This window comes from Salvelinus alpinus, chromosome 10, assembly GCF_045679555.1.
Source record: "Salvelinus alpinus chromosome 10, SLU_Salpinus.1, whole genome shotgun sequence".
Taxonomy (NCBI): Eukaryota; Metazoa; Chordata; class Actinopteri; order Salmoniformes; family Salmonidae; genus Salvelinus; species Salvelinus alpinus.
In genome coordinates this window covers 58429884-58457139 of record NC_092095.1, presented here as the reverse complement: position 1 = coordinate 58457139, position 27256 = coordinate 58429884, and the positions used below count along the sequence as shown (strand labels likewise).

Here is a 27256-nt window from a genome sequence, read left to right as displayed (position 1 = left end):
CACTCAATCACTCACTCACTCAATCAATCACCCAATCACACTCACTCACTCAATCACTGTCGCTCAATCACTCACTGACTCGTGCACACACACACACACACACACACACACACACACACACACACACACACACACACACACACACACACACACACACACACACACACACACACACACACACACACACACACACACACACAAAGGCAGAAAGTCTTTTCTACTCCCAGGCATTTGAAATGAACTAGATAGATAGATAATATACAGTGTATTTGGAAAGTATACAGACCCCTTCCCCTTTTCCACATTTTGTTATGTTACAGCCTTATTCTAAAATTGATTAAATAATAGTTTTTCCTCATCAATCAACACACAATATCCCATAATGACGAGGCGAAAACAGGTTTTGTATTATAAATAAAAAAACAAAAATACCTTATTTACATGAATGTAATCCATTTTAGAATAAGGCTGTATGTAACGTAACAAAATATGGAAAAAGTCAAGGGGTCTGAATACTTTCCCGAATGCACTGTATAGCCATTCATTTAACTGCTGCTCCCCTGTTCTGACAGTAATGGTACATTCCTCTGTCCCCCAGGCTTGGCTTCACCTATCTGCGGCTGAAGGACAGTCACATGGAGATTCTTAATAGGGAGGATGAGGTCGAGAGGTCAGTGTGTGTCCATTACTCCAGCCATGGCCTGTGGGCATCAGTTTATCTTTGTGTGTGTGTGTGTGTGTGTGTGTGTGTGTGTGTGTGTGTGTGTGTGTGTGTGTGTGTGTGTGTGTGTGTGTGTGTGTGTGTGTGTGTGTGTGTGTGTGTGTGTGTGGTCAGTAACCCAACCTCTTTCTCCCTTTCTCTCTCTTGCATCCAGGTTTGAGCTGCTGGAGGTATTGACCTTTGACTCTGTGAGAAGGAGAATGAGTGTTATCGTCAGGTCCACCACAGGTACTGTACTATAGTACAATTACTACCATTATGATACTAGAACACAGAAACTAGAGGTACTGTACTATAGTACAATTACTACCATTATGATACTAGAACACAGAAACTAGAGGTACTGTACTATAGTACAATTACTACCATTATGATACTAGAACACAGAAACTAGAGGTACTGTACTATAGTACAATTACTACCATTATGATACTAGAACACAGAAACTAGATGTATCTGTGTGGGAGTGGCTGGTGCTTTTTATAGATGAAAGCAGTCATTACTACGGCAACCCAGTCATTATTCTGTGTGTGTGTGTGTGTGTGTGTGTGTGTGTGTGTGTGTGTGTGTGTGTGTGTGTGTGTGTGTGTGTGTGTGTGTGTGTGTGTGTGTGTGTGTGTGTGTGTGTGTGTGTGTGTGTGTGTGTGTGTGTGTGTGTGTGTGTGTGTGTGTGTGTGTGTGTGTGTGTGTGTGCTGTATGCTAATAGAGAGGGCCATATGTGTGCTAGGAGGTCAACAGGCAGAAGGCATACTAATGACGGTAGAGTCAGTCTCACTGAGGAACATCTCTAGTGTTGTCTGCCACACACTGCTGCAAACTAATGATGCTTCTCTCTGCTAATGAGGAACCTGTTTTAACTGTGTGGTTGTCCACAGGGGAGTACTACCTGTTCTGTAAAGGGGCCGACTCCTCCATCTTCCCCCGGGTGATCTCTGGCAAGGTGGAGCAGGTCAAAGCCAGAGTGGAGCACAACGCTGTGGTAAGGACACACACACATACAGCCACTATCAGACACTAGAGGCCGTTGTCCTAAAGTAGCTCCAAAATCACACTTCCAGAGTTGTTGTTCTCAAATGCATGCAGGTGTATATTGTCATATGGCTGTATGGTAGACCCTGCTAAATGCTATCTGATTCTTGTATCTTTTAGTGGTAGTGTCCTTACTTAAGATGTTGGCCACCAAAAGTTCCAAGACAGCTGTATATGGAATGTAACTGAGATGGTGATTGACTGTCATTATGGAGTGTTTGGTGCCAACGTGAAGGTAGTCTACTGATTGCTGTATGTCCGTGGCTCTGGCCCAATCTCTCCAATGCCACACTGACAGAATCAGGACAGGCTGGTTGCCAAGGATGACATAATTGTGATGCAGTTTGGGTTGCCGTTGGCAGCGGTGCCGACCCGTTTCTGTTGACTGTCAGGGAGAATGTGTTTCCCTGGTTACGTTACAATGGGATGGCCAGTGGTGAAGCTGGTGTGAACCAGACTGGCGCTGAGAGAATGTCAGAACTGAGGTCTCACTGTGTGTGTGTGTGTGGTGTGTGTGTGTGTGTTTGTTTGTGTGAAAGGTCAAGGTCATACGTCTACTGACACAGACTAAACTGGTATGGAAACTGCCCAGTGAGACATCCCTCGATGCCAGTCTGTGCAAACTGCAGCTTTTTGTAACCCACTGCTCTGTCAGTGATGTCATTGACTGTTTTTAATGGGGAAAAAGAACAGAACAGTGGAATAATTGTTATTATCGGATTGTCAACTGCAACATCAGTGTCCAGTAATCATATCAAAGCATAACATAATTATCTCTCGCTCTCTCTATTTCTCTCTCTCTTTTCAGGAGGGCCTACGGACACTGTGCGTGGCGTACAGGAAGTTGAGCGTGGCTCAGTACGAGGAGACGTGTCACCTGCTGAACAGCGCCAAGCTGGCCCTGCAGGACCGAGACAGGAAGCTGGCCGAGGCCTATGACCTCATTGAGAAGGACTTCATACTGCTGGGGGCCACCGCCGTGGAGGACAGGTGACGTTCTGGAACCACAGCAGCGTAGAATCATACAATCTACATTGTCTTTTCTACCCAATTCTATTTATATATTCATGGGGCCACCGCTGTCGAGGACAGGCACCGATCTAGAATCACAACGTAGAATCAGAACCACTATCTTGTGGATTTTAGATCTATTGGTTCTACTAATTATATTTCTATAATCTGGACAGAAGAGTTATATTAAGGGCAATCCTCTTTTGAGCTAACAATGTATGGGGCTAGAGAGACGGAGTAGATTAGCAACTGTAGAGTATTTATTTTACTGCTGCTCTTTAATTACTTGTTACTTTTATCTCTTATTCTTTTCCGTATTTTTTGAAACTGCATTGTTGGTTAGGGGCATTTCACTGTAAGGTCTACACCTGTTGTATTTGGCGCATGTGACTAATACAATTTGATTTGATTCAACTGAAAGTCAACCTCACTCTCCAAGCCCTAGTTTGCATAGTTAATTATTGACAATCGGACTCACTGACCCGGTCTAGGATGTTAGCTATTAAACGAATCACATTGTTGAACTATAGGGCTGACCATTCCTGTAATGATGTTAGCTATTGAACGAATCACATTGTTGAACTATAGGGCTGACCATTCCTGTAATGATGTTAGCTATTGAACGAATCACATTGTTGAACTATAGGGCTGACCATTCCTTTAATGATGTTAGCTATTGAACGAATCACATTGTTGAACTATAGGGCTGACCATTCCTGTAATGATGTTAGCTATTGAACGAATCACATTGTTGAACTATAGGGCTGACCATTCCTGTAATGATGTTAGCTATTGAACGAATCACATTGTTGAACTATAGGGCTGACCATTCCTGTAATGATGTTAGCTATTGAACGAATCACATTGTTGAACTATAGGGCTGACCATTCCTGTAATGATGTTAGCTATTGAACGATTCACATTGTTGAACTATAGGGCTGACCATTCCTGTAATGATGTTAGCTATTGAACGATTCACATTGTTGAACTATAGGGCTGACCATTCCTGTAATGATGTTAGCTATTGAACGATTCACATTGTGGAACTATAGGGCTGACCATTCCTGTAATGATGTTAGCTATTGAACGATTCACATTGTGGAACTATAGGGCTGACCATTCCTGTAATGATGTTAGCTATTGAACGATTCACATTGTTGAACTATAGGGCTGACCATTCCTGTAATGATGGCACGTGTTCTTTCCCAAAGCAGCCTGTGAACCAGTAATATTAGTTAGCTGCAGTCTCTCAGGCTTAACCTCAACATGAACCTCAACATGAACAGTAGCGTCAGTAGTGAGTCAGTCAATATGTTGTGTGTGTCAGTCCCCAGTGCAGCCAGCTAATGAGCAGTTAACCACATTAGAGTTCCACTGTTATTGATCTCTGCCAGACATCCATAGCAGCTGATGAAGTGGGGTCTCTTGCTGCTCTTCTGTCTGTCAGCACAGACGCATGCTGAAGCACCAGATCTGGTATCAGGTCGGCTTCACAGCCCATCACTCTGCCTTTCTCTCACACACTTCGCTATCTGTCTATCTGTGTGTTAGTGTTAGTGAGTGTGTAGTGTTTTAGTCTCACCATCTTCCTTCACATCTGTCTTTGTGTGTGCATGTTGATGCGTGCACGTGCACGTGTGTGTGTGTGTGTCTTTCTGTTTTTCTGTCCGTTTGTTTTTCCGTCCGTTTGTCTGTGACTCCTGGGCTGTGGTAGTAATTAGCTGGTTGGCAGGCAGCGACGGTGTAGGGAGCTGTGAATCCTATCTGCACTGCAGCTTCGTTATAGACTTCCCTGCTCTGTGACGTTGGACTGCTGCTGCAACAAACCAGCTCCCCACTCCAGCTCAACACCCCAAAGCCAATTTACTGTACCAGTGGAGGCTGCTGAGGGGAGGACGGCCCATAATATTGGCTCTAACGGAGAGAATGAAATGGCATCAAACACATGGAAACCACACATTTGATACCATTCCACTAATTCGCTCCAGCCATTACCACAAGCCTGTCCTCCCCAATTAAGGTGCCACCAGCCTCCTGTGTACAGTCGTGGCCAAAAGTCGTGGCTCAAAATCCTCTTGAGGATTGACCACAAGTTCTCAATGGGATTAAGGTCTGGGGAGTTTCCTGGCCATGGACCCAAAATATCGATGTTTTGTTCCCCGAGCCACTTAGTTATCACTTTTGCCTTATGGCAAGGTGCTCCATCATGCTGGAAAAGGCATGATTGTTCGTCACCAAACTGTTCCTGGATGGTTGGGAGAAGTTGCTCTCGGAGGATGTGTTGTTACCATTCTTTATTCATGGCTGTGTTCTTAGGCAAAATTGTGAGTGAGCCCACTCCCTTGGCTGAGAAGCAACCCCACACATGAATGGTCTCAGGATGCTTTACTGTTGGCATGACACAGGACTGATGGTAGTGCTCACCTTGTCTTTTCTGGACAAGCTTTTTTCCGGATGCCCCAATCAATCAGAAAGGGGATTCATCAGAGAAAATGACTTTACCCCAGTCCTCAGCAGTCCAATCCCTGTACCTTTTGCAGAATATCAGTATGTCCCTGATGTTTTTTGTGGAGAGAAGTGGCTTCTTTGCTGCCCTTCTTGACACCAGGCTATCCTCCAAAAGTCTTCGCCTCACTGTGCGTGCAGATGCACTCACACCTGCCTGCTGCCATTCCTGAGCAAGCTCTGTACTGGTGGTGCCCCGATCCCGCAGCTGAATCAACTTTAGGAGACTGTCCTGGCGCTTGCTGGACTTTCTTGGGCGCCCTGAAGCCTTCTGCACAACAATTGAACCGCTCTCCTTGAAGTTCTTGATGATCCGATAAATGGTTGATTTAGGCGCAATCTTATTGGCAGCAATATCCTTGCCTGTGAAGCCCTTTTTGTGCAAAGCAATGATTACGGCACATGTTTCCTTCCAGGTAACCATGGTTGACAGAGGAAGAACAATGATTCCAAGCACCACCCTACTTTTGAAGCTTCCAGTCTGTTATTCGAACTCAATCAGCATGACAGAGTGATCTCCAGCCTTGTCCTCGTCAACACTCACACCTGTGTAAACGAGAGAATCACCGACATGATGTCAGCTGGTCCTTTTGTGGCAGGGCTGAAATGCAGTGGAAATGTTTTTGGGGGATTCAGTTAATTTGCATGGCAAAGAGGGACTTTGCAATGAATTGCAATTCATCTGATCACTCTTCATAACATTCTGGAGTATACGCAAATTGCCATCATACAAACTGAGGCAGCAGACTTTGTGAAAATTAATATTTGTGTCATTCTCAAAACTTTTGGCCACGACTGTACTGTACTTAACTACATTTAGATAGTGAGTGATACTTTTACAGTGTAAAACAGAACTACACTATGTTTTAACAACGGTATCTTACTGGAGATAGTTGGTGTGGGACTTTTATTCTAAACTGTTTGTCTGCTCCATTCCATTCTACTTTTATTCTAAACTGTTTGTCTGCTCCATTCCATTCTACTTTTATTCTAAACTGTTTGTCTGCTCCATTCCATTCTACTTTTATTCTAAACTGTTTGTCTGCACCATTCCATTCTACTTTTATTCTAAACTGTTTGTCTGCACCATTCCATTCTACTTTTATTCTAAACTGTTTGTCTGCACCATTCCATTCTACTTTTATTCTAAACTGTTTTGTCTGCACCATTCCATTCTACTTTTATTCTAAACTGTTTGTCTGCACCATTCCATTCTACTTTTATTCTAAACTGTTTGTCTGCACCATTCCATTCTACTTGTATTCTAAACTGTTTGTGTCTGCACCATTCCATTCTACTTGTATTCTAAACTGTTTGTGTCTGCACCATTCCATTCTACTTTTATTCTAAACTGTTTGTCTGCACCATTCCATTCTACTTTAATTCTAAACTGTTTGTCTGCTCCATTCCATTCTACTTTTATTCTAAACTGTTTGTCTGCTCCATTCCATTCTACTTTTATTCTAAACTGTTTGTCTGCACCATTCCATTCTACTTTTATTCTAAACTGTTTGTCTGCACCATTCCATTCTACTTTTATTCTAAACTGTTTGTCTGCACCATTCCATTCTACTTTTATTCTAAACTGTTTGTCTGCACCATTCCATTCTACTTTTATTCTAAACTGTTTGTCTGCACCATTCCATTCTACTTTTATTCTAAACTGTTTGTCTGCACCATTCCATTCTACTTTTATTCTAAACTGTTTGTCTGCACCATTCCATTCTACTTTTATTCTAAACTGTTTGTCTGCACCATTCCATTCTACTTTTATTCTAAACTGTTTGTCTGCACCATTCCATTCTACTTTTATTCTAAACTGTTTGTCTGCACCATTCCATTCTACTTTTATTCTAAACTGTTTGTCTGCACCATTCCATTCTACTTTTATTCTAAACTGTTTGTCTGCACCATTCCATTCTACTTTTATTCTAAACTGTTTGTCTGCACCATTCCATTCTACTTTTATTCTAAACTGTTTGTGTCTGCACCATTCCATTCTACTTGTATTCTAAACTGTTTGTGTCTGCACCATTCCATTCTACTTGTATTCTAAACTGTTTGTGTCTGCACCATTCCATTCTACTTTTATTCTAAACTGTTTGTGTCTGCACCATTCCATTCTACTTTTATTCTGAACTGTTTGTGTCTGCACCATTCCATTCTACTTTTATTCTGAACTGTTTGTGTCTGCACCATTCCATTCTACTTTTATTCTAAACTGTTTATGTCTGCACCATTCCATTCTACTTTTATTCTAAACTGTTTATGTCTGCACCATTCCATTCTACTTTTATTCTAAACTGTTTGTGTCTGCACCATTCCATTCTACTTTTATTCTGAACTGAACTGAGCTCCATTGACTGCTGACGACCATGTACAGCGTTGCTCCATTGACTGCTAATGACCATGTACAGCGTTGCTCCATTGACTGCTAATGACCATGTACAGCATTGCTCCATTGACTGCTGATGACCATGTACAGCGTTGCTCCATTGACTGCTGACGACCATGTACAGCGTTGCTGCATTGACTGCTGATGACCATGTACAGCGTTGCTCCATTGACTGCTGATGACCATGTACAGCGTTGCTGCATTGACTGCTGATGACCATGTACAGCGTTGCTCCATTGACTGCTAATGACCATGTACAGCGTTGCTCCATTGACTGCTGATGACCATGTACAGCGTTGCTCCATTGACTGCTGACGACCATGTACAGCGTTGCTCCATTGACTGCTAATGACCATGTACAGCGTTGCTCCATTGACTGCTGCCTGACTTTATGTTGCCTGTTCTCCAGGCTCCAGGACAAGGCAGCGGACACCATCGAGTCTCTCCAGAAGGCTGGGATGAAGGTGTGGGTGCTGACCGGAGACAAGATGGAGACGGCGGCGGCTACTTGTTACGCTAGCAAGCTGTTCCGCCGCTCCACACAGATACTGGAGCTGACCACCAAACGCACCGAGGAACAGAGTCTACATGACGTTCTGTTTGACCTGAGTAAAACCGTACTCAGACAGCATGGTAGCATGACCAGAGACACCTTCTCAGGGTGGGTGCCGGGATCCCAACACACACACACACACACACACACACACACACACACACACACACACACACACACACACACACACACACACACACACACACACACACACACACACACACACACATGCACTTGGACGTGTTTAACTATACTTGTGGGGACCCGAAGTCCCCACAAGAATAGTAAACATACAGACATTTTACCAACTGGGGACATTTTGTTAGTCTAGGGGGGTTTAGGGTTAAGGTAGAATTAGGGTTAGAATTAGGTTTAGGGTTAGAGGTTAGGGAAAATAGGATTTTGAATGGTTATAAATTGTGTCCCCACAAGGTTAGTTAAAGACTTTGTGTGTTAACTTGTGTATCTCTGTGTGTGTCCAGTCTGTCTGCTGACTGTGTGGACTACGGTCTGATCATCGACGGGGCTACCCTGTCTGCGGTGCTGAAGCCCAGTCAGGAGGACTCCAGTCAGGGGAACTACAAGGAGATCTTCCTGGAGATCTGTAGGAACTGCAGCGCTGTGCTCTGCTGCCGCATGGCGCCCCTCCAGAAAGCACAGGTAGCCGAGTTATTTCAAACGACACGTTTCTACACCTGTTTCTGACCAACATGACTTTGGTGTCATGTGTTCCGTCATGGCTAGATTAAGTGAAGGATGCACTGACACAGTCTGATGGAGTGTTGAGCTGGTTGATGTTTTACCTCTCTACTGGACTCCACTACCTCCCTCCCTCCCCCACCTCTGGTCTCTGGTCACCAATTAGTGCCACTCCAGACTTTTGCCCCTCTCTTGCTCTCTCGCCACTCTATTTCTCTCCGACCCATTACCTTTCTGTCTTCATCTCTTCTCTCTCTCTTTCTATCACATTAGACCCCACCTGTCATAGCAGACGTTATTTGGGACTGAGGAGTTACAGTATATTATATTCAGCTCTGTCTGATATGACTGTCTCTATCTTTACTGAGGAGTTCTATTGAGCTCTGTCTGATATGACTGTCTCTATCTTTACTGATGAGTTCTATTGAGCTCTGTCTGATATGACTGTCTCTATCTTTACTGATGAGTTCTATTGAGCTCTGTCTGATATGACTGTCTCTATCTTTACTGAGGAGTTCTATTGAGCTCTGTCTGACTGTCACTATCTTTACTGATGAGTTCTATTGAGCTCTGTCTGATATGACTGTCTCTATCTTTACTGAGGAGTTCTATTGAGCTCTGTCTGATATGACTGTCACTATCTTTACTGATGAGTTCTATTGAGCTCTGTCTGATATGACTGTCTCTATCTTTACTGAGGAGTTCTATTGAGCTCTGTCTGATATGACTGTCTCTATCTTTACTGATGAGTTCTATTGAGCTCTGTCTGATATGACTGTCTCTATCTTTACTGATGAGTTCTATTGAGCTCTGTCTGATATGACTGTCTCTATCTTTACTGAGGAGTTCTATTGAGCTCTGTCTGACTGTCACTATCTTTACTGATGAGTTCTATTGAGCTCTGTCTGATATGACTGTCTCTATCTTTACTGAGGAGTTCTATTGAGCTCTGTCTGATATGACTGTCACTATCTCTTACTGATGAGTTCTATTGAGCTCTGTCTGATATGACTGTCACTATCTCTTACTGAGGAGTTCTATTGAGCTCTGTCTGATATGACTGTCACTATCTCTTACTGATGAGTTCTATTGAGCTCTGTCTGATATGACTGTCTCTATCTTTACTGAGGAGTTCTATTGAGCTCTGTCTGATATGACTGTCTCTATCTTTACTGAGGAGTTCTATTGAGCTCTGTCTGATATGACTGTCTCTATCTTTACTGAGGAGTTCTATTGAGCTCTGTCTGATATGACTGTCTCTATCTTTACTGAGGAGTTCTATTGAGCTCTGTCTGATATGACTGTCTCTATCTTTACTGAGGAGTTCTAATGAGCTCTGTCTGATATGACTCACTATCTCTTACTGAGGAGTTCTATTGAGCTATGTCTTATATGACTCACTATCTCTTACTGAGGAGTTCTATTGAGCTCAGTCTGATATGACTCACTATCTCTTACTGAGGAGTTCTATTGAGCTCTGTCTGATATGACTCACTATCTCTTACTGAGGAGTTCTATTGAGCTCTGTCTGATATGACTGTCTCTATCTTTACTGAGGAGTTCTATTGAGCTCTGTCTGATATGACTCACTATCTCTTATTGAGGAGTTCTATTGAGCTCTGTCTGATATGACTGTCACTATCTCTCACTGAGGAGTTCTATTGATCTCTGTCTGATATGACCGTCACTATCTCTTACTGCACAATACCACCCTTCCCTCTAGTTCTCCTCCGCTGTCCTAGGAGGCAGAGGATTATCGGCTGTGTCTTAATATGGACTGACATTCACATAGGAAGTTTTACTACTACATGTATCCTCTCTGTCACGTTAATATACAGTGGTTCGTTTCATATAACAATGTCTGTAGGTTTAGCTCTAACTCTCTTTACAAAGATTGTCTGTATTAGACATATCTTCTTTGATGAATTACAGATTTTAAAAAACGGTTATCTCACTGATCCTGAAACGTTGTGTTGCCAGATTGTGAAGCTGATCAAATCGTCTCCAGAACACCCAATCACGCTAGCCATTGGAGACGGGGCTAATGATGTTAGCATGATCCTGGAGGCTCACGTGGGCATCGGTTAGTATTACCCTGTTCACTGGAAATGGACCTCTTTTCAATAAAATTATTTGAATTTGAATACGATTTAGATTGGTTGATTTTATATATATATTTGAATATAGTTTTATATATTTTTATTCATGTATATGACTCGCATAACAAATGGTAAAAGCGCTCAGTCATGTCATCCCCTAAGGCATCATGGGTAAAGAGGGTCGCCAGGCAGCGCGGAACAGCGACTACGCCATCCCGAAGTTCAAACACCTGAAGAAGATGCTGCTGGTTCACGGACACTACTACTACATCCGCATCTCAGAGCTTGTCCAGTACTTCTTCTACAAAGTCAGTGTTTTCTCACTAAATGTAACATAGAACTACTGATGATTTAAGCATTAAAACATTATTTTGTTTTTCCTCAGAATGTCGCCTTCATCTTCCCTCAGTTCCTCTACCAGTTCTTCTGTGGCTTCTCCCAACAGGTACATAAAAGATGTGCCCAAAATTGTAGTACTTTAAACCATGACTTTGTGGAGAAGTTTAAATAGTTTTTCTCTGGTTAAGAATGCATGACAAATGAGTAAGATATAAATATTGTTTTTAAATGACTGATCTTGGTTGTTCTCTACCATCCTGTCTCTCTCCAGCCGCTGTATGACACAGCCTATCTGACACTGTACAATATCAGCTTTACCTCTCTACCCATCCTGCTCTTCAGCCTCATCGAGCAGCACATCAACATGGACATCCTCAAGAAAGACCCCTCCCTCTACAGGTACACTACATGACCAAAGTATGTGGACACCTGCTCGTCGAACATCTCACTCCAAAATCATGGGCATTAAATATGAGGTTGGTCCCCCCTTTTTGCTGCTATAACAGCCTCCACTCTACTGGGAAGACTTTCCACTAGATGTTGGAACATTGCTACAGGGACTTGCTTCCTTTCAGCCAGAAGAGCATTAGTGAGGTCGGGCACTGATGTTGGGCGATTAAGCTGGCTTACAGTTGGCGTTCCAATTCATCCCAAAAGTGTTTGATGGGGTTGAGGTCAGGGCTCTGTTCAGGCCAGTCAAGTTCTTCCACACCGATCTCGACAAACCATTTCTGTTTGAACCTCGCTTTGTGCACAGGGGCATTGTCATGCTTAAACAGGAAAGGGCTTTCCCCTAACTGTTGCCACAAAGGTGGAAGCACAGAATCATCTAGAATGTCCTTGTATGCTGTAGCGTTAAGATATCCCTTCACTGGAACTAAGGGGCCTAGCCCAAACAGTGAACAACAGCCCCAGACCATTATTCCTCCACTAAACTTTACAGTTGTCACTATCCATTTGGGCAGGTAGCGTTCTGCTGGCATCCTCCAAACCCAGATTCATCTGTCGGACTGCCAGATGGTGAAGCGTGATTCATCACTATAGAGAACGTTTTTCCACTGCTCCAGAGTCCAATGGCGGCAAGCTTTATACCACTCCAGCCGATGCTTGGTAATCGGTGATGTCAGCTGTAGTACTGCAGATTGTAGCTTCTATCAATGTAATTGTCTGCATCATTTCAAATCCCCCATATATATTTTTGTATACATATTTTTCAAAATATATTTTCCTTTATTATTTTCCCCTAACCCTACCACCCCTCCCCTATTGGAGTAAACTAATGGACAACAACACTTAGGCTTCTACTTCCAGCTTATACATACTATATAAATTATACGGACACAATGTACTTTACAATAGTTATCTTTTGTTTGTTTTTAATCCCATCCTTCAGCTACCATCAATCTGTGATCTTAGACTTGTGTGCGTCTGCTCGGCCACGGAAACCCATTTCACAAAGCTCCCGACGAACAGTTCATGTGCTTATGTTGCTTTCAGAGGCAGTTTGGAACTCGGTACTTAGTGTTGCAACCGAGGACAGACTATTTTTATGTGCTACGCGCTTCAGCACTCAGCCGTTCTGTTCTGTGAGCTTGTGTGCCCTACTACTTCGTGACTGAGCCGTTGTTGCTCCTAGACGTTTCCACTTCACAATAACAGCACTTACAGTTGACTGAGCCAGCACTAGCAGGGCAGAAATTTGACTAACTGACTTGTTGGAAAGGTGGCATCCTTTGACAGTGCCACGTTAAAAGTCACTGAGCTCTTCAGTAAGTCCATTCTACTGCCAATATTTGTCTATGGAGTTTGCATGGCTGTGTGCTTGATTATATACCCTACCGTTCAAAAGTTTGGGGTCACTTAGAAATGTCCTTGTTTTTGAAAGAAAAGCTATTTTTTATTGTCCATTTAAAATAACATCAAATTGATCAGAAATACAGTGTAGACATTGTTAATGTTGTAAATGACTGTTGTAGCTGGAAACGGCTGATTTTTAATGGAATATCTACATAGGCGTACAGAGACCCATTATCAGGAACCATCACTCCAATGGCATGTTGTTAGCTAATCCAAGTTCATCATTTTAAAGGCTAATTGATCATTAGAAACCCCTTTTGCACAGCTGAAAACTGTTGTTCTGATTAAAGAAGCAATAAAACTGGCCTTCTTTAGACTAGTTGAGTATCTGGAGCATCAGCATTTGTGGGTTCGATTACAGACTCAAAATGGCCAGAAACAAAGCACTTTCTTCGGAAACTCATCAGTCTATTCTTGTTCTGAGAAATGAAGGCTATTAAATGTCCTCAACTGGCAGCTTCATTAAATAGTACCCGCAAAACACCAGTCTCAATGTCAACAGTGAAGAGGCGACTCCGGGATGCTGGCCTTCTAGGCAGAGTTCCTCTGTCCAGTGTCTGTGTTCTTTTGCCCATCTTAATCTTACATTTTTATTGGCCAGTCTGAGATATGGCTTTTTCTTTGCCACTCTGCCTAGAAGGACAGCATCCCGGAGTCGCCTCTTCACTGTAGAGGCGACTCCGGAATGTTGAATGTTCAGCTATTCATTAATAGCTGAACATTAATTTGAAGTTGTGTCCACATACTTTTGTGTATATAGGGTAGGTGCTACCCACCAACTGCCTGTCCCAGCATGCAATAGTGTGATGTGATACATTTCTGAAGACTGTTAGAAAATCTCACATTGGTAATGTTCCTCAGTTGATCTCTTCCACAGCGTTTCCTCAGATCATACTGAGCAGATAATTGTAAAATCCTATCAGCTCTTGGCAAACTGTGACTGCCATCTCTCTCCTCATATGAACTCTGTTACTAAACAACATCCGAATTCACATTCTCAAGATGTTGTCGTTACAAGATAATAATAGAATCACGTAGACACACTTGTTTGTGAATCCATATATACAGTGTAAAGCTCACATTGTTCAGTGGTGTTGCCAGTAAATGTTTGATGTTTTTGTTTGCTTTTCCTCTCTCTGCCTGGTGACAATCAATACTCCATTTTCCTGCTAGCTACCTATGGGTAATTGTGTGGAAAATTTAGACCGACAATGCAGCAGGCAGAAAGGCATCTGACTGGCGTCAGGTCATTCCTCCATGCCTGGATTTGTCAGCTAACTGTTAAATCAATGGTGCCTTGCTCACGGTTGTGGTGGAGGAATGCTGTTTTAGTTCTGGAGACTAATAGAAAGTGGGATTGCTGTTAGCTTGGAATTCTTCTAGTTAAAGGGACAATTAATTCACCCCAAAATCTAAATGTGTCAGATATTAGTATGAATTGAAAGGAATCTACAAATGAATGGGAAAACAATAGAACCATCTAATTAAATCCCCAAATACATGGTATATAGACTAATGTAATGCAAGAATTATGCTCAGATGTCTGGTCATCAGATAATATGGATCTCTTGTCTCCTCTCTATAGGGACATAGCTAAGGACTCCCTCCTATATTTACTGTATATAATGTGTACTGTAATGTTTCCTCTCTACAGGGACATAGCTAAGAACTCCCTCCTATATTTACTGTATATAATGTGTACTGTAATGTTTCCTCTCTACAGGGACATAGCTAAGAACTCTCTCCTATATTTACTGTATATAATGTGTACTGTAATGTTTCCTCTCTACAGGGACATAGCTATGGACTCCCTCCTATATTTACTGTATATAATGTGTACTGTAATGTTTCCTCTCTATAGGGACATAGCTAAGGACTCCCTCCTATATTTTCTGTATATTTGTATTTATTTTATTATTTTTTATTATTATTTTACCTTTATTTAACTAGGTCAGTTAAGAACAAATTCTTATTTTCAATGACGGCCTAGGAACAGTGGGTTAACTGCCTTGTTCAGGGGCAGAACGAGTTACGGTACACATATAATGTGCACCGTAAAGTTTCCTCTCTAAAGGGATATAGCTCAGAACTCCCTCCTATATTTACTGTATATAATGTGTACTGTAATGTTTCCTCTCTACAGGGATATAGCTCAGAACTCCCTCCTATATTTACTGTATATAATGTGTACTGTAAAGTTTCCTCTCTACAGGGACATAGCTAAGAACTCCCTCCTATATTTACTGTATATAATGTGTACTGTAAAGTTTCCTCTCTACAGGGACATAGCTAAGAACTCCCTCCTATATTTACTGTATATAATGTGTACTGTAATGTTTCCTCTCTACAGGGACATAGCTAAGAACTCCCTCCTATATTTACTGTATATAATGTGTACTGTAATGTTTCCTCTCTACAGGGACATAGCTAAGAACTCCCTCCTATATTTACTGTATATAATGTGTACTGTAATGTTTCCTCTCTACAGGGACATAGCTAAGAACTCTCTCCTATATTTACTGTATATAATGTGTAATGTAATGTTTCCTCTCTACAGGGACATAGCTAAGAACTCTCTCCTATATTTACTGTATATAATGTGTACTGTAATGTTTCCTCTCTACAGGGACATAGCTACGAACTCCCTCCTATATTTACTGTATATAATGTGTACTGTAATGTTTCCTCTCTACAGGGACATAGCTAAGAACTCCCTCCTATATTTACTGTATATAATGTGTACTGTAATGTTTCCTCTCTACAGGGACATAGCTAAGAACTCTCTCCTGCGTTGGCCCATTTTCATCTACTGGACCTGCCTGGGGGTGTTCGACGCCGTCGTCTTCTTCTTTGGTTCTTACTTCCTGTTCAACAACAGCACCTTCACCAGCAACGGACAGGTAAAGACACCGTCGCCGTGGCTACTGTAGTACTGCGTTAAAGAGTATATGTTGGTGTGAAGTTATATAATGATCATCTGATCATACTGCACTTCTCCAAGCCCATGTCAAGTGTTTATTTTCCTGCTGTGAAGGAGTGTCCAGTGAATGTGATGTGGAGTGGCTGATTGTGACTGTGGGTTATGAGTGAGTTCACTGGTCACACACAGGTTGGATCGACGTTGTTTCCACGTTTTGTGGAAAACGTAATTGTCATCAATGTACATACTTTTCATCAAGTTTTGACTCAGCTTTTACCCACAATTCAACATGGACCTTTGAGTTCATTTGACATTGAATACATGTTAGTGAACAACATTCTAAAACTTCAGTCAGAACAGCTGTCGTCTGTGGAAGGTGTGGTGATTTTAGGTAAATGGATGACATAAGATCTCCTGGCCTGCAGATTCACCTGTGATCCTTTGCATAAAACCATGACCGGATCTCCCATTCATATCTATGAAAGGAGAGCATGTTGAGTCTGAGGACATCTTTCTCTGTGCCGTTTCTCCTTTTATATTTCTTCATTTATATCACTTTAACCTTTTGGATTGCTTTGATTTGCCTGTTTTTGCTTTATTTCCTTTGAATATCAGATGTTTTAGTTTTCTGGCTTCCAGTTCTTTCTTTTATTTTCTTCCTCTTCCTCCTCCTCTTCTTCTCCTCTTACCTTTATGTTGCTTGTTCTTTATGCTTCTCGTCCTCTCCTCAGCTAATGACAACCAACACACAGATGGTAAGCCTGTCCCGATCTGTCTGTCACCCGGGTTTAGTTTTAGTTGGACTGTTTCCCCGCCCCACTTCCTCCTCCACTGCCCGTCACATTACGTAACCAAACCGCCCGTCATCACCTCATCCAATAGGTATCCCCTCATATCCAACCCCTACTGCCTGTATAGGCCAATGAGCTGTAGGTATATTAGTGTAGTAATAGTAAACCCATACTCCAACTCCACTCTTGTCTCATTGTGTAGTTGCCGTAGTCCAGACTTCCTCATGTTGTTTGTCTGTCCGGTACAACAGTGGTTTCTGCTCGTAGACATCCAGCATGGATGGTGGTAGAGAACGGCTCATATTGAGTCTTTAGGTCAGGGTTTTGTTTCCGCCCAGCATTAACACACCTGTTGTAGATTATCAACTAATGCTATCGATCTATAACACAATTGATCTGGTGTGTTAGAGCTGGGCTGGAACAAAAGCCTGTACGCGCCGCGACCCTCCAGGACCAGGATTGGCTACCCCTACTCTAAGATGTCATCTCCTGTCAGAACGCAAGGCTGAAGACTGTAAGACTGGCTCAGGCAGCAGTGTATTGGAGCTTAGGGTTCACACTGTTCCACCCATACACTATAGACTACAGTATGTGACAAAGGAAATGAATGGCCAAGTACATTTGACGGATATTGTTGTATAGGACATGTCAGGTTGGATATTTCATAGTTATGCAATTTGAAACAAAATGGCCGTCTGTGGCGCTGACTAGACTTCTATCTCTAACTTATTGTCTTGGTGGTATATTTGGCAGAAAAAAGGAAAGGAAGAAAACAGGAAGTTAAAACAACACAGACCGAAGGAGTCTGTTTTTCAAGGTTCTCTTCTATCACTGCATTTCATTGGCCCTTGCAGTAAATTTTAAGAAGCAGCTCATTTTGACTGTTAAAAGGATAGTTCTCCCTCAGTCAAAGTTTGTCAGGTGTATTCATACATTGGGGTGAATTGTCCCTTTAAGCCCCCTTGAGGAAAGCAGGTGGGTTACTGTGTTGGTAGGTATCTTCATGTTGTTGACCCTCATCACCGTTGGTTTGGGTATTAGCATTCCATCAACATCACAAGCTATTTGAACGTACAGGACATGTTTTATTTGTAAAAATATTTATTTTATAGACACATTTAGGTAATTTCAGGTTATTCTGTACTTTAAATACAGAATTAAGAGAAATCGTGCACATATTGTTGCTGTTTTAATAAAAGCAGCTTGAAAATAGTTTAATATCCATTTTCCATCTCTGCACTGGTTTGACTTCATATTACTGAATGAAAAAAACATCTCTGGAAAATACAACTAAACTGTGTGATTTTTGTATTGATTAATCCTGGATAATTGCTCATTTAAAAAGCTTAACATAGCCTCAAACATATGTAGTAATGCAAAGGAAATGAGTTAGTCCAGGCTGACTGTAATTACAGTAGCATACTGTCCTCTGAAATGGCTGCATGTCTAATAGTATGTGTGATTTCTCTCTGTAATACCTTCCTCTCCACAGATGTTTGGTAACTGGACGTTTGGGACTCTGGTCTTCACTGTGCTGGTGTTCACAGTCACGTTAAAGGTACAGTAACATCCTACCCATCACCACCGCTAAGGCACTACTTTACAGTAACATCCTACCCATCACCAACGATAAGGCACTACTTTACAGTAACATCCTACCCATCATCACCGCTAAGGCACTACTTTACAGTAACATCCTACCCATCACCAACGATAAGGCACTACTTTACAGTAACATCCTACCCATCATCACCGCTAAGGCACTACTTTACAGTAACATCCTACCCATCACCAACGATAAGGCACTACTTTACAGTAACATCCTACCCATCACCACCTCTAAGGCACTACTTTACAGTAACATCCTACTCATCACCACCTCTAAGGCACTACTTTACAGTAACATCCTACCCATCACCACCGCTAAGGCACTACTTTACAGTAACATCCTACCCATCACCAACGATAAGGCACTACTTTACAGTAACATCCTACCCATCACCACCGCTAAGGCACTACTTTACAGTAACATCCTACCCATCACCAACGATAAGGCACTACTTTACAGGAACATCCTACCCATCATCACCGTTAAGGCACTAGTTTACAGTAAGATCCTACTTATCACTACTTTATGCTAGATGTTAAAGGGACTCAATATTAGAGTGAGTTCTACTGCTTTGATTTAATTACCAGTTGATAGTCTTTCTCTATACCTCTCTTTCTCTGTCTCTCTGTTTGTCTCTCTCTCTTTCTGTCTCTTTCTGTCTCTTTCTGTCTCTGTCTCTCTCTCTCTCTCTCTTTCTGTCTCTCTCTCTCTCTCTCTCTCTCTCTTTGTCTCTGTGTCTCTCTCTGTCTCACTGTCTCTCTCCATCTCACAGCTCGCCCTGGACACACACTACTGGACGTGGATCAACCACTTTGTCATCTGGGGCTCGCTGCTTTTCTTCGTCATCTTCTCTCTGCTATGGGGAGGCATCATTTGGTATGTATTAGTATATCATATTGTTTTCTGTTCTCCATGTTACCCGGGGAAGTACTATGTGTTTATGCAGATGTTATAAACATAGTTATAGGTGAAATAGATATTGTCTTCTCGGTCTCCCTACCAGGGGAAGTACTATGTGTTTATGCAGATGTTATAAACATAGATATAGGTGAAATAGATCTTGTCTTCTCGGTCTCCCTATCAAAGGTTGTACTATGTGTTTGTGCAGATGTTATAAACATAGATATAGATTAAATAGATCTTGTCTTCTCGGTCTCCCTACCAGAGGTTGTACTATGTGTTTATGCATATGTTATAAACATTGATATAGACAAAATAGATCCTGTCCTCTCTGTCCCTACCAGAGGATGTACTATGTGTTCATTGAGAGGTTCTAGATGTATAATAACTAGATCCTCTCTCCTCTCCCCAGGCCCTTCCTGAACTACCAGAGGATGTACTATGTGTTTATTCAGATGTTGTCCAGCGGTCCGGCCTGGCTCAGCATCATCCTGCTCATCGTCACCAGTTTGCTGCCTGACGTGGTCAAGAAGGTCGTCTGCAGGGCCCTGTGGCCCACCACCACAGAACGCATCCAGGTGGGCGAGCACACACACACGCAGACACACACACACACACACACGCATTATGCACAGAAGTACATGCACACATGCTTACATTTGCATACACACTCTTGGTTATATGTTTAAAATCAGAGGATTAAATGTGCATTGTGTACATACGGTATATCTTATATATATATATATATATGTATCACCGTGACTTTAGCTGTATGCTGCCTGTGGATATATTCCAGCTCTTCTTCAAGTAAGTGAGCTGTTGAAACAGTGTGTAGTGTTCACTTCTTCTTAAACAACTCATCTGGAGGGAAACACTGTATAACCTGTTACCCATTCTGAAAGGCTGAGAGTTGTCTGTCTGGCTGTCTGGCATTTCTCTCACTACTGAATGAGCCATTTGTCTCTACTGTGTGCAGTGATTCCTCTGACCTCTCCCTACTGACCTCGGTTCACCTCGCCATGACCCAGAAGAGCTTCCAACACCCTCCTCTTTCCTCTTCCTGAAATAGTGATTGATGGTGAACATCAAGTGTTTTTTAAGATACAAAGTGTTCCTTTTAACACTTCTCTCCTCTCCTCTGTCCCTGCCTGCCCTCTCTACTGGCCTGTGTGACCTTTAACCTCTACCCTCTGACCCCTCTGACCTGGCTCTGTCTCCTTGGGAACGGCAGACAAAGCGGCCATGTCTTACCTCTGAGCAGTCCACCATCTTTATGCTCTCCCAGACTTCAAGCAGACTCAGTTTCTAACCCAACCACCTGACTAGGAGGTCAGGTGACCCTCTCTCAACCTATCCGCATGCCCTCTCCTCCCTCTGTGTCTCTGCATGGACATGTAGTGGTGAATGCTTACAGGTGCCTGTTGACTTGCATGTCCGTGCCGTGCATTAAGTGTACCTTGAAAGAGCGTTGGTTAGAATGCTCATTCATAAATACAGAAACAACGTATCTGACATAAAACAGATATTTGAAGCCCCTTCAAAATGTCAAGTGTCAGTCTTGGTGTGTGTGTGTTTGTGCAGATCTATCTATGTTGAATGTGTGTGTGTTTAGATCTATGTGTGTTGAGCGTGTGTATCTTGCTGTCCACAGCGAATGAGGGCTGATAGAAACTTTGATGGAGTTATGACCTACAGCCGGGACTCCCTGCTAGATGGGGGGGTTTCCCTGTCCACCTCAGAGGCCTAGCCTCACCACGGTAAAGACAGGAGGGACCGACTCTGAGTGCGGTGAAGCGTGCGGTGAAGAGTGCGGTGAATGGCTGGGAGAAGGGGGGGGGGGGGGGCACTGACAGACTGTCTAGTCCCAGATGAAGTTTTAAGCATTATGCCATCAGTCTAAGAGTTGTTCATTACCCTAATTAATTAAATATGTTTCCTGGTAAAGCTATCACAACTAGTTAAACATATCAAATAGGTGTCATTCTCTTTTTGAATGCTGAATACATTTATCATCAGTGCCAAAGCAATTGTTTTGTGACAGCGGAACAAGTACTATTTTAAAGTAGAGCACTTACCCCCTCCAAGTGTTTACAGAAGGTACTGCATCCTGTGTTTAGTAACGAGCTCAAGGTAACACAATCGGCATCAGCTAAATGAGTAGGATGTCAGGAGATGCGTGGCTCCCCTGTAGTGTACTAAGTCTCTGGGCCAGACCTCTCCTTAATTAAACAATGTAGTCCGTCTGTTTAGCCTGTGAGGTTAGACTCCTGTCCTGACCAGACGAATTCTCAATATATCCCAAAGTCCCAACTGAGTTAAGCAGAAGGCTAATACTGCTAGGATCTCCCTCCCCTGCCTAACACCATATGGTCTGGCTTGGGCCCTGTTCCTATACATTTAGAATACATCCTGAATTCGTTCCTCCACCTAGAGGTAGTCAGCACTGAATTGTGTATGGTTGGATAGGTGAAAGCAAGATTTAGAATCTAGCTTTCACCAATCCACAATAGGTTTGATTGATGTTTAGTGAATCCAGTTGTAAGCTCGGCAGAGTGACATGTTTGTCTGAGACTGAACAGCCGTATTCACCTTGATGTTTTCTGAGGACATGCTGCTTTGACTGACCGTTCCCTTCTTCAGTTTGCTTATGTTTTGCTCCCTGACATCTTTTGCTAACAGGGTCTGGTGTGTTTGTGTTGATGTGGTTTTGGGGTAGTGGTAGTGGTGGGGTTTGTCGTCTTCTGGGGCCCACCATGTGGTCAATCCTGGTTCTGGCAGACAGCAGAGTGTCGTATGCAGGCTTTTGTTCCTACCCAGTTTAGACTCACTGGATTAAATAAAATGTTTTGTTAATTAAAGACCACGATAAGTTGAAATAGTTGAAATGGTTGAATCAGGTTAATGCTGGGCTGGAACAAAAGCCTTCACACACCACACCCTTGAGGACCTGAATTGGCTACCACTTACCTTGATCCAGGTAATAACTCCTCTCTCCCTCTTTCCTCTCTCTCCTCCCATCTCTCCATCCCTCCCTTACAGAATGCAGACAAGCTGTACAACGGCCAGCTATCGCAGTTCACACCGCTGGCATCTCTCCACGCGCCCACGCGCAGGAGGGCCGACCACCAGAACCCCATTCCCAGAAGGTCTGAACCCTTCACCAAAAAACTCATGTTCACCCACTGGAGGGGCGGGCCCGACTACTGCACTTTCACCCCACTCCTCCGATTCGCCGGCAACTCCCGTCACTCTAGGGCTGGCTATGCCCACAATGGGGCAGGGCCTGAGACCTCGGTGTAGTCTAGAGTGGAGTTTAGTCTGATTTAGACTGGAAGTCTAGACCAAGATTTCAGTGTTGAGCAATTGACCACTGGAACAATCTGTCCTCTAGACAATAGATACCTAATCTAGACGCGTACAGTTACCAATGTCATTGTGAAAAAGCAAACGAACACCAAATACACACAGAAGGACGATCCACATGATCGACAGTCCTAGGGCTGTGTTGTTAGCACAAGGAGCTGAGTGAACTGAACAGACTTGGCTCCAGGCAAGCAGTGCCTGTGGATTGGTGGAAAGGGCCTTGGACCCCTCAGACCCACCCTGCAGTGTGTGTGTGGGTGTGTGTGTGTGTCACTCCCCCGTATCTGTCCGTCAACTGTCTGTCAGTGATGATGTCATTTGAAGTGTCATAAAGCAGGGATGCCCAGTATGAATGGAAGATGTTCAGAGGTATTGCATGTGCTTTGACTGACCACACTTTCCTGTTTTTCTTTTGTCTTTTCCTCTCTTCCTCTCTCTTTCTGTCCTGCTTTTTATAGAACAAACTGGTGTTGCCTCTGTGCATATCTCTTATCCAGGAACACGCCATAAGACACTAGTCTCTTCCAGTTCAGTTGTAAGTGGCTAGGCCGTGATAGGGGTTTATCTCTACTGGACTAGAGACAGTTCTGTGTGTGTAGTATCCCGTGTCATAGACTGTCCTTGTGTCTACTGTAGAGTGATGTGAGTATACCTCCATTCCCCCTTGTAACTGTCCCATTTCCTGATGGAAGCTGAGGCATCCTGACTCACGTAGTGCTAAGGAAGTACAGTGGGAAACCAGTATGCATAGAAATCCTTTTCCGCCTTAACATCTACACAGTGTTTCCTTTGAAATACACAGTAGTCAGGAACCAAAGGATCAGAAAATACTTTTTCAATGGCTTGCCTTGTTGGTTATTGCCTTACACTGAGACTGGGTGGGACAGAGGAAGAGAAATTCTGCCTTACACCACACCAGGATTGGTGGACAGTATTAAATAGGAGAGAGAACCTACTTTGTTTCTGGGCTTTAACGTTGCCCATGTAGATATCTAACATCTCTCACACTCAGATCTGAAGCCTTAAAGAGCAGTGGATCTCTGTTACAGAAATACAACATGTAGAATGTAGACATTATGCTGAGCTGCTTTGTTCTGTCCCTTGGCATAAATAATATAGAACATACCCATAGAAGTCTCACACGATGCAGAGCCTCATGAAGGTGTTATAAGAGTGTTATAATTCTCTCACTAGAGTCTGTCAGGGTTCTTAACATCTCATCTGTCACTGTGTGCTCTCTCCCTCCCTCGGATCTTCTCTGATGCTTTTATGTTTCATTTTCTCCTCTTTCTTCATGTGTTTTTTTTACCTCTACCGTTTCTCCTCTTGTTCCTTTTGAAGTGATGCTCGTGTGGATCTGTCCTCTCGAGCCTCACTACATCTCCTCCTCCTCACTGCCGCCTCCTCTCATCCTCCACTCCTCCTCTCATCCATTCATCCATTCACTCCTTCATCCGGCCATGCATCCCTCCATCCGTCTCATAAGAACACAGTCTGTGTGGTGGGTGTAAGGAGAGCGAGAACGAGAAAGGGAGATGGAGGGGGGACTGTACCAAAACCAAGGTTTTTCTAGACACATTTAGCTGCTTGACAGTAGATGTCTTTTGGTCCTGTGGTGCATTGTGGGATCTGTTCAAACCAAGAGGAACAAAAGTATATGGATGTCCCATATATAGATAAGGATGTTGTTATACACAGTATTTGTGTGTGTGTGTGTGTGTGTGTGTGTGTGTGTGTGTGTGTGTGTGTGTGTGTGTGCGTGTAGATGTCTGTTTCATTGAAAGCAGCAATGATATTTAAGATGGGCGTCTGTTATTAGGTGGTATTATGAATCTTCACTGAAATGTAAAGACACTGAACATTACACCACAATCAGAACTATAACACTGGACATTGCTATGACGAGGTTTACAAATAATGAATGAATTAGTGAATGATTCATGAATGAATGATTACAATGGATGACTAAATGATGAGTGACCGGCTGTAAGGAAGTGGATGACTCCAAAAATGGGGAGAACTAGTGTTTTTATCAGCACTTCTGTGGTCATCTGTTAATGAGTTAGAGGATGAATGAGACTGGTACTGAGACAGTCGTTTAGGGTGTTTATAATGTTGTCTGACTGGTTTGCATGCTCTGCCTCTGTCATACCACTGGATGTAATGAGCTTCTCTGTGTGTTTATGAATCAAACAAGCATAACTTCTCTTTCTCTGACAGTTCAACACTCTCCAAACTGAAATATGATGCCTCTCTCTCTAAATTGCTTTCATGTCTCGTTCCAGTCGAAATCTATTCCGTTAAAGCTTGAAAACTTGAAGCAAACTATGCTATTATAAGTTGACTGTATTGTCTAGAATTGATTGTACTGAGATTCTTTGTTTGATATTCTGTGTAGCATTTTGTCTCTGTTAGGTTTCCTGTTTGAAAAGGCCTAGAGCTCAACTCAAATGTCAGTTGGTTTGGAGGAAAATGTTGGTTTTGTGAGCGACAAACCCTCAGAAAGATGGAGAAAGAGAGTATGTGCATTTTACTGTTTTAGTCCTGTAGGTGTTGCTGACTATGCTTCAGAATATTGAATGTATAAGAAGCCTGCTCCTTAAAGCCTGTCATTATGACATATATCTGTGTTTTAGGATCTTAGTCATATCAGCAAACAAGGATGGATGCTATTGAACAAAACTCCCACGTGTTCAACTGTGAGCTGGCTTGTTGCTGTTAGAATTATGTTGGACAAACCACCACAGTACATCAGAACGTTTCCATGATCCAGAAAGGAAATGATCACCAAATACTGACACGTAGTAAGAATGTAGTGTTTTTCAGGCAGCGACCCTGTTCTGATCAGAATGCTCTCATTTTAGGTATTTTTGTATATCTTAGAAAAATCCTGTTTTGTTACTTTTGTATTCAGAAGGGGAGACCTGTATTTATTTAGATAATTAATATTACGTTTTCTAACAACCAAAACAGCTAGAGAGGAACTGTCAAAGACAGAAGAGGAAGCAACGTTTTTTTTCTGGTTCAATGAATGTCAATTAACTAAGCAGACCAGACCGAGTTGCTATTGCATTGGTGTGTATGGGAAACACACCCAGTTAAGTAGACCGTAACATGCCATTTCTTTCAACGGTAAACAGCCTGAGTGAACTATCTTAATTTAACCACCATCTTTGCAACTGTCACGGGGAAGAGAGACATCACGCAAATGAAACGATATAGCTTTACAATTCTGCTTTCTGTCAATTTAATATACTAAGAAATGCAAGTACAATTGTCTCTTCTGTGTTCCTGCACTGAAATAATACATGTTTCTCGCATGAAATATGGGTTTGTTTTTAAAGATACTTTGAAAGCCATTGACTATGGGATAAGGTGTGACCAAATGAATAACTATAGTAGATGTTTATTGTTCTAATATATAACTTTACTGACTTAGTATGGCTTGAACTTTACAGCCAGCCTTTACAGTTTAACAGAATGTGTATTTCTCTTATACAATGCATCGGCACATAGCGTTATGACATCACTCATAACTTTGACTATATTTAAATCTATGTATACTTCTGTACACTCCTTAAGGTGTGTATATATATATATATATATATATTACTGTATGTAGTAAAGATAATTCATGTACAGTTTTGGGGTCTTTTTCTATACAGTTTTTAACAGATTGATATCTGTAGATACATGTGGATTTTTGCCAGCCTTTCTGTAGCTATCAATGGCAAACAACTAATTGTACATCTGCTTGTAATAAAACCAAAAATAGAACATGAGTTTGTTGTTTTTGAAAGAAGATTATGAAAGAACCATTAATCTTGCAGTGTTATTAGCCTTACTATTATAATATTTTGTCCTATTATATTCAATATTCAGACATTTTCCCATCATGCACAATACTTACACTTCACCCAACAGCCAGGTGGTGGTGCTGCAGTCTGCCTTATTATGGGCTGTATGCCCAAGACCACCCTTAGCGTTGAACAGAGGCTGTGATAACTCATTAATGTTCAAGATGTCATAATGATTAGAACGACCGTGTGAGATTTGATTTGATTTGGACATCCTTTTCAGTTTCCGTCAATTTTGTATCCTCTACCGTCCTCAGGCTTCTGGATCTGAGATCTGTCAATCTGTCTGTCACGGATAAAGAGTATCTAGGCCAGCGCTCTTTATGGCAGAATTTAAGACTTCCAGAATCCTGTATTTGTGACGCTTTTATGCTGTTGAAAATAAGTTGTTAGGCTCATATTAATTTAAAGAGGAAAAAGACAGTGAACTAAGTCTATATCCTTACATTTATTTTCACACTTCAAACATGAATTATCCAGCACATTATTCCTAGGACCCTCATATTTTGTCCCTTGTAAGTAGTATTGGGGGAAACACTTGTGGTGTTTTTGAATGTGCTGAACATGAACACGGCTATGTGGAGGGAGAGGGGTTCTCCTCTTTGGA

General features: G+C 42.3%; 1 protein-coding gene across 8 annotated transcripts in view; it reads left to right on the top strand.

Moving 5' to 3' along the window:
- Positions 1-26569, top strand: part of atp11a (ATPase phospholipid transporting 11A) — a 69999-nt gene extending 43430 nt beyond the window's left edge. Inside the window, exons 14-30 of one of the 8 annotated variants that reach the window (XM_071329927.1) lie at positions 599-670; positions 876-949; positions 1598-1701; positions 2560-2741; positions 8072-8323; positions 8698-8875; positions 10895-10997; positions 11176-11321; positions 11399-11458; positions 11624-11751; positions 15974-16109; positions 16861-16884; positions 18413-18478; positions 19302-19405; positions 19842-20007; positions 20198-20236; positions 22469-26569. In XM_071329927.1, coding sequence (XP_071186028.1) covers positions 599-670; positions 876-949; positions 1598-1701; positions 2560-2741; positions 8072-8323; positions 8698-8875; positions 10895-10997; positions 11176-11321; positions 11399-11458; positions 11624-11751; positions 15974-16109; positions 16861-16884; positions 18413-18478; positions 19302-19405; positions 19842-20007; positions 20198-20236; positions 22469-22729 — 2095 coding nt within the window. In that variant the 3' untranslated portion in view covers positions 22730-26569. The other 7 variants (XM_071329930.1, XM_071329931.1, XM_071329928.1 and 4 more) reach the window with 7 other exon arrangements.
- Positions 26570-27256: the final 687 nt, after the last annotated feature.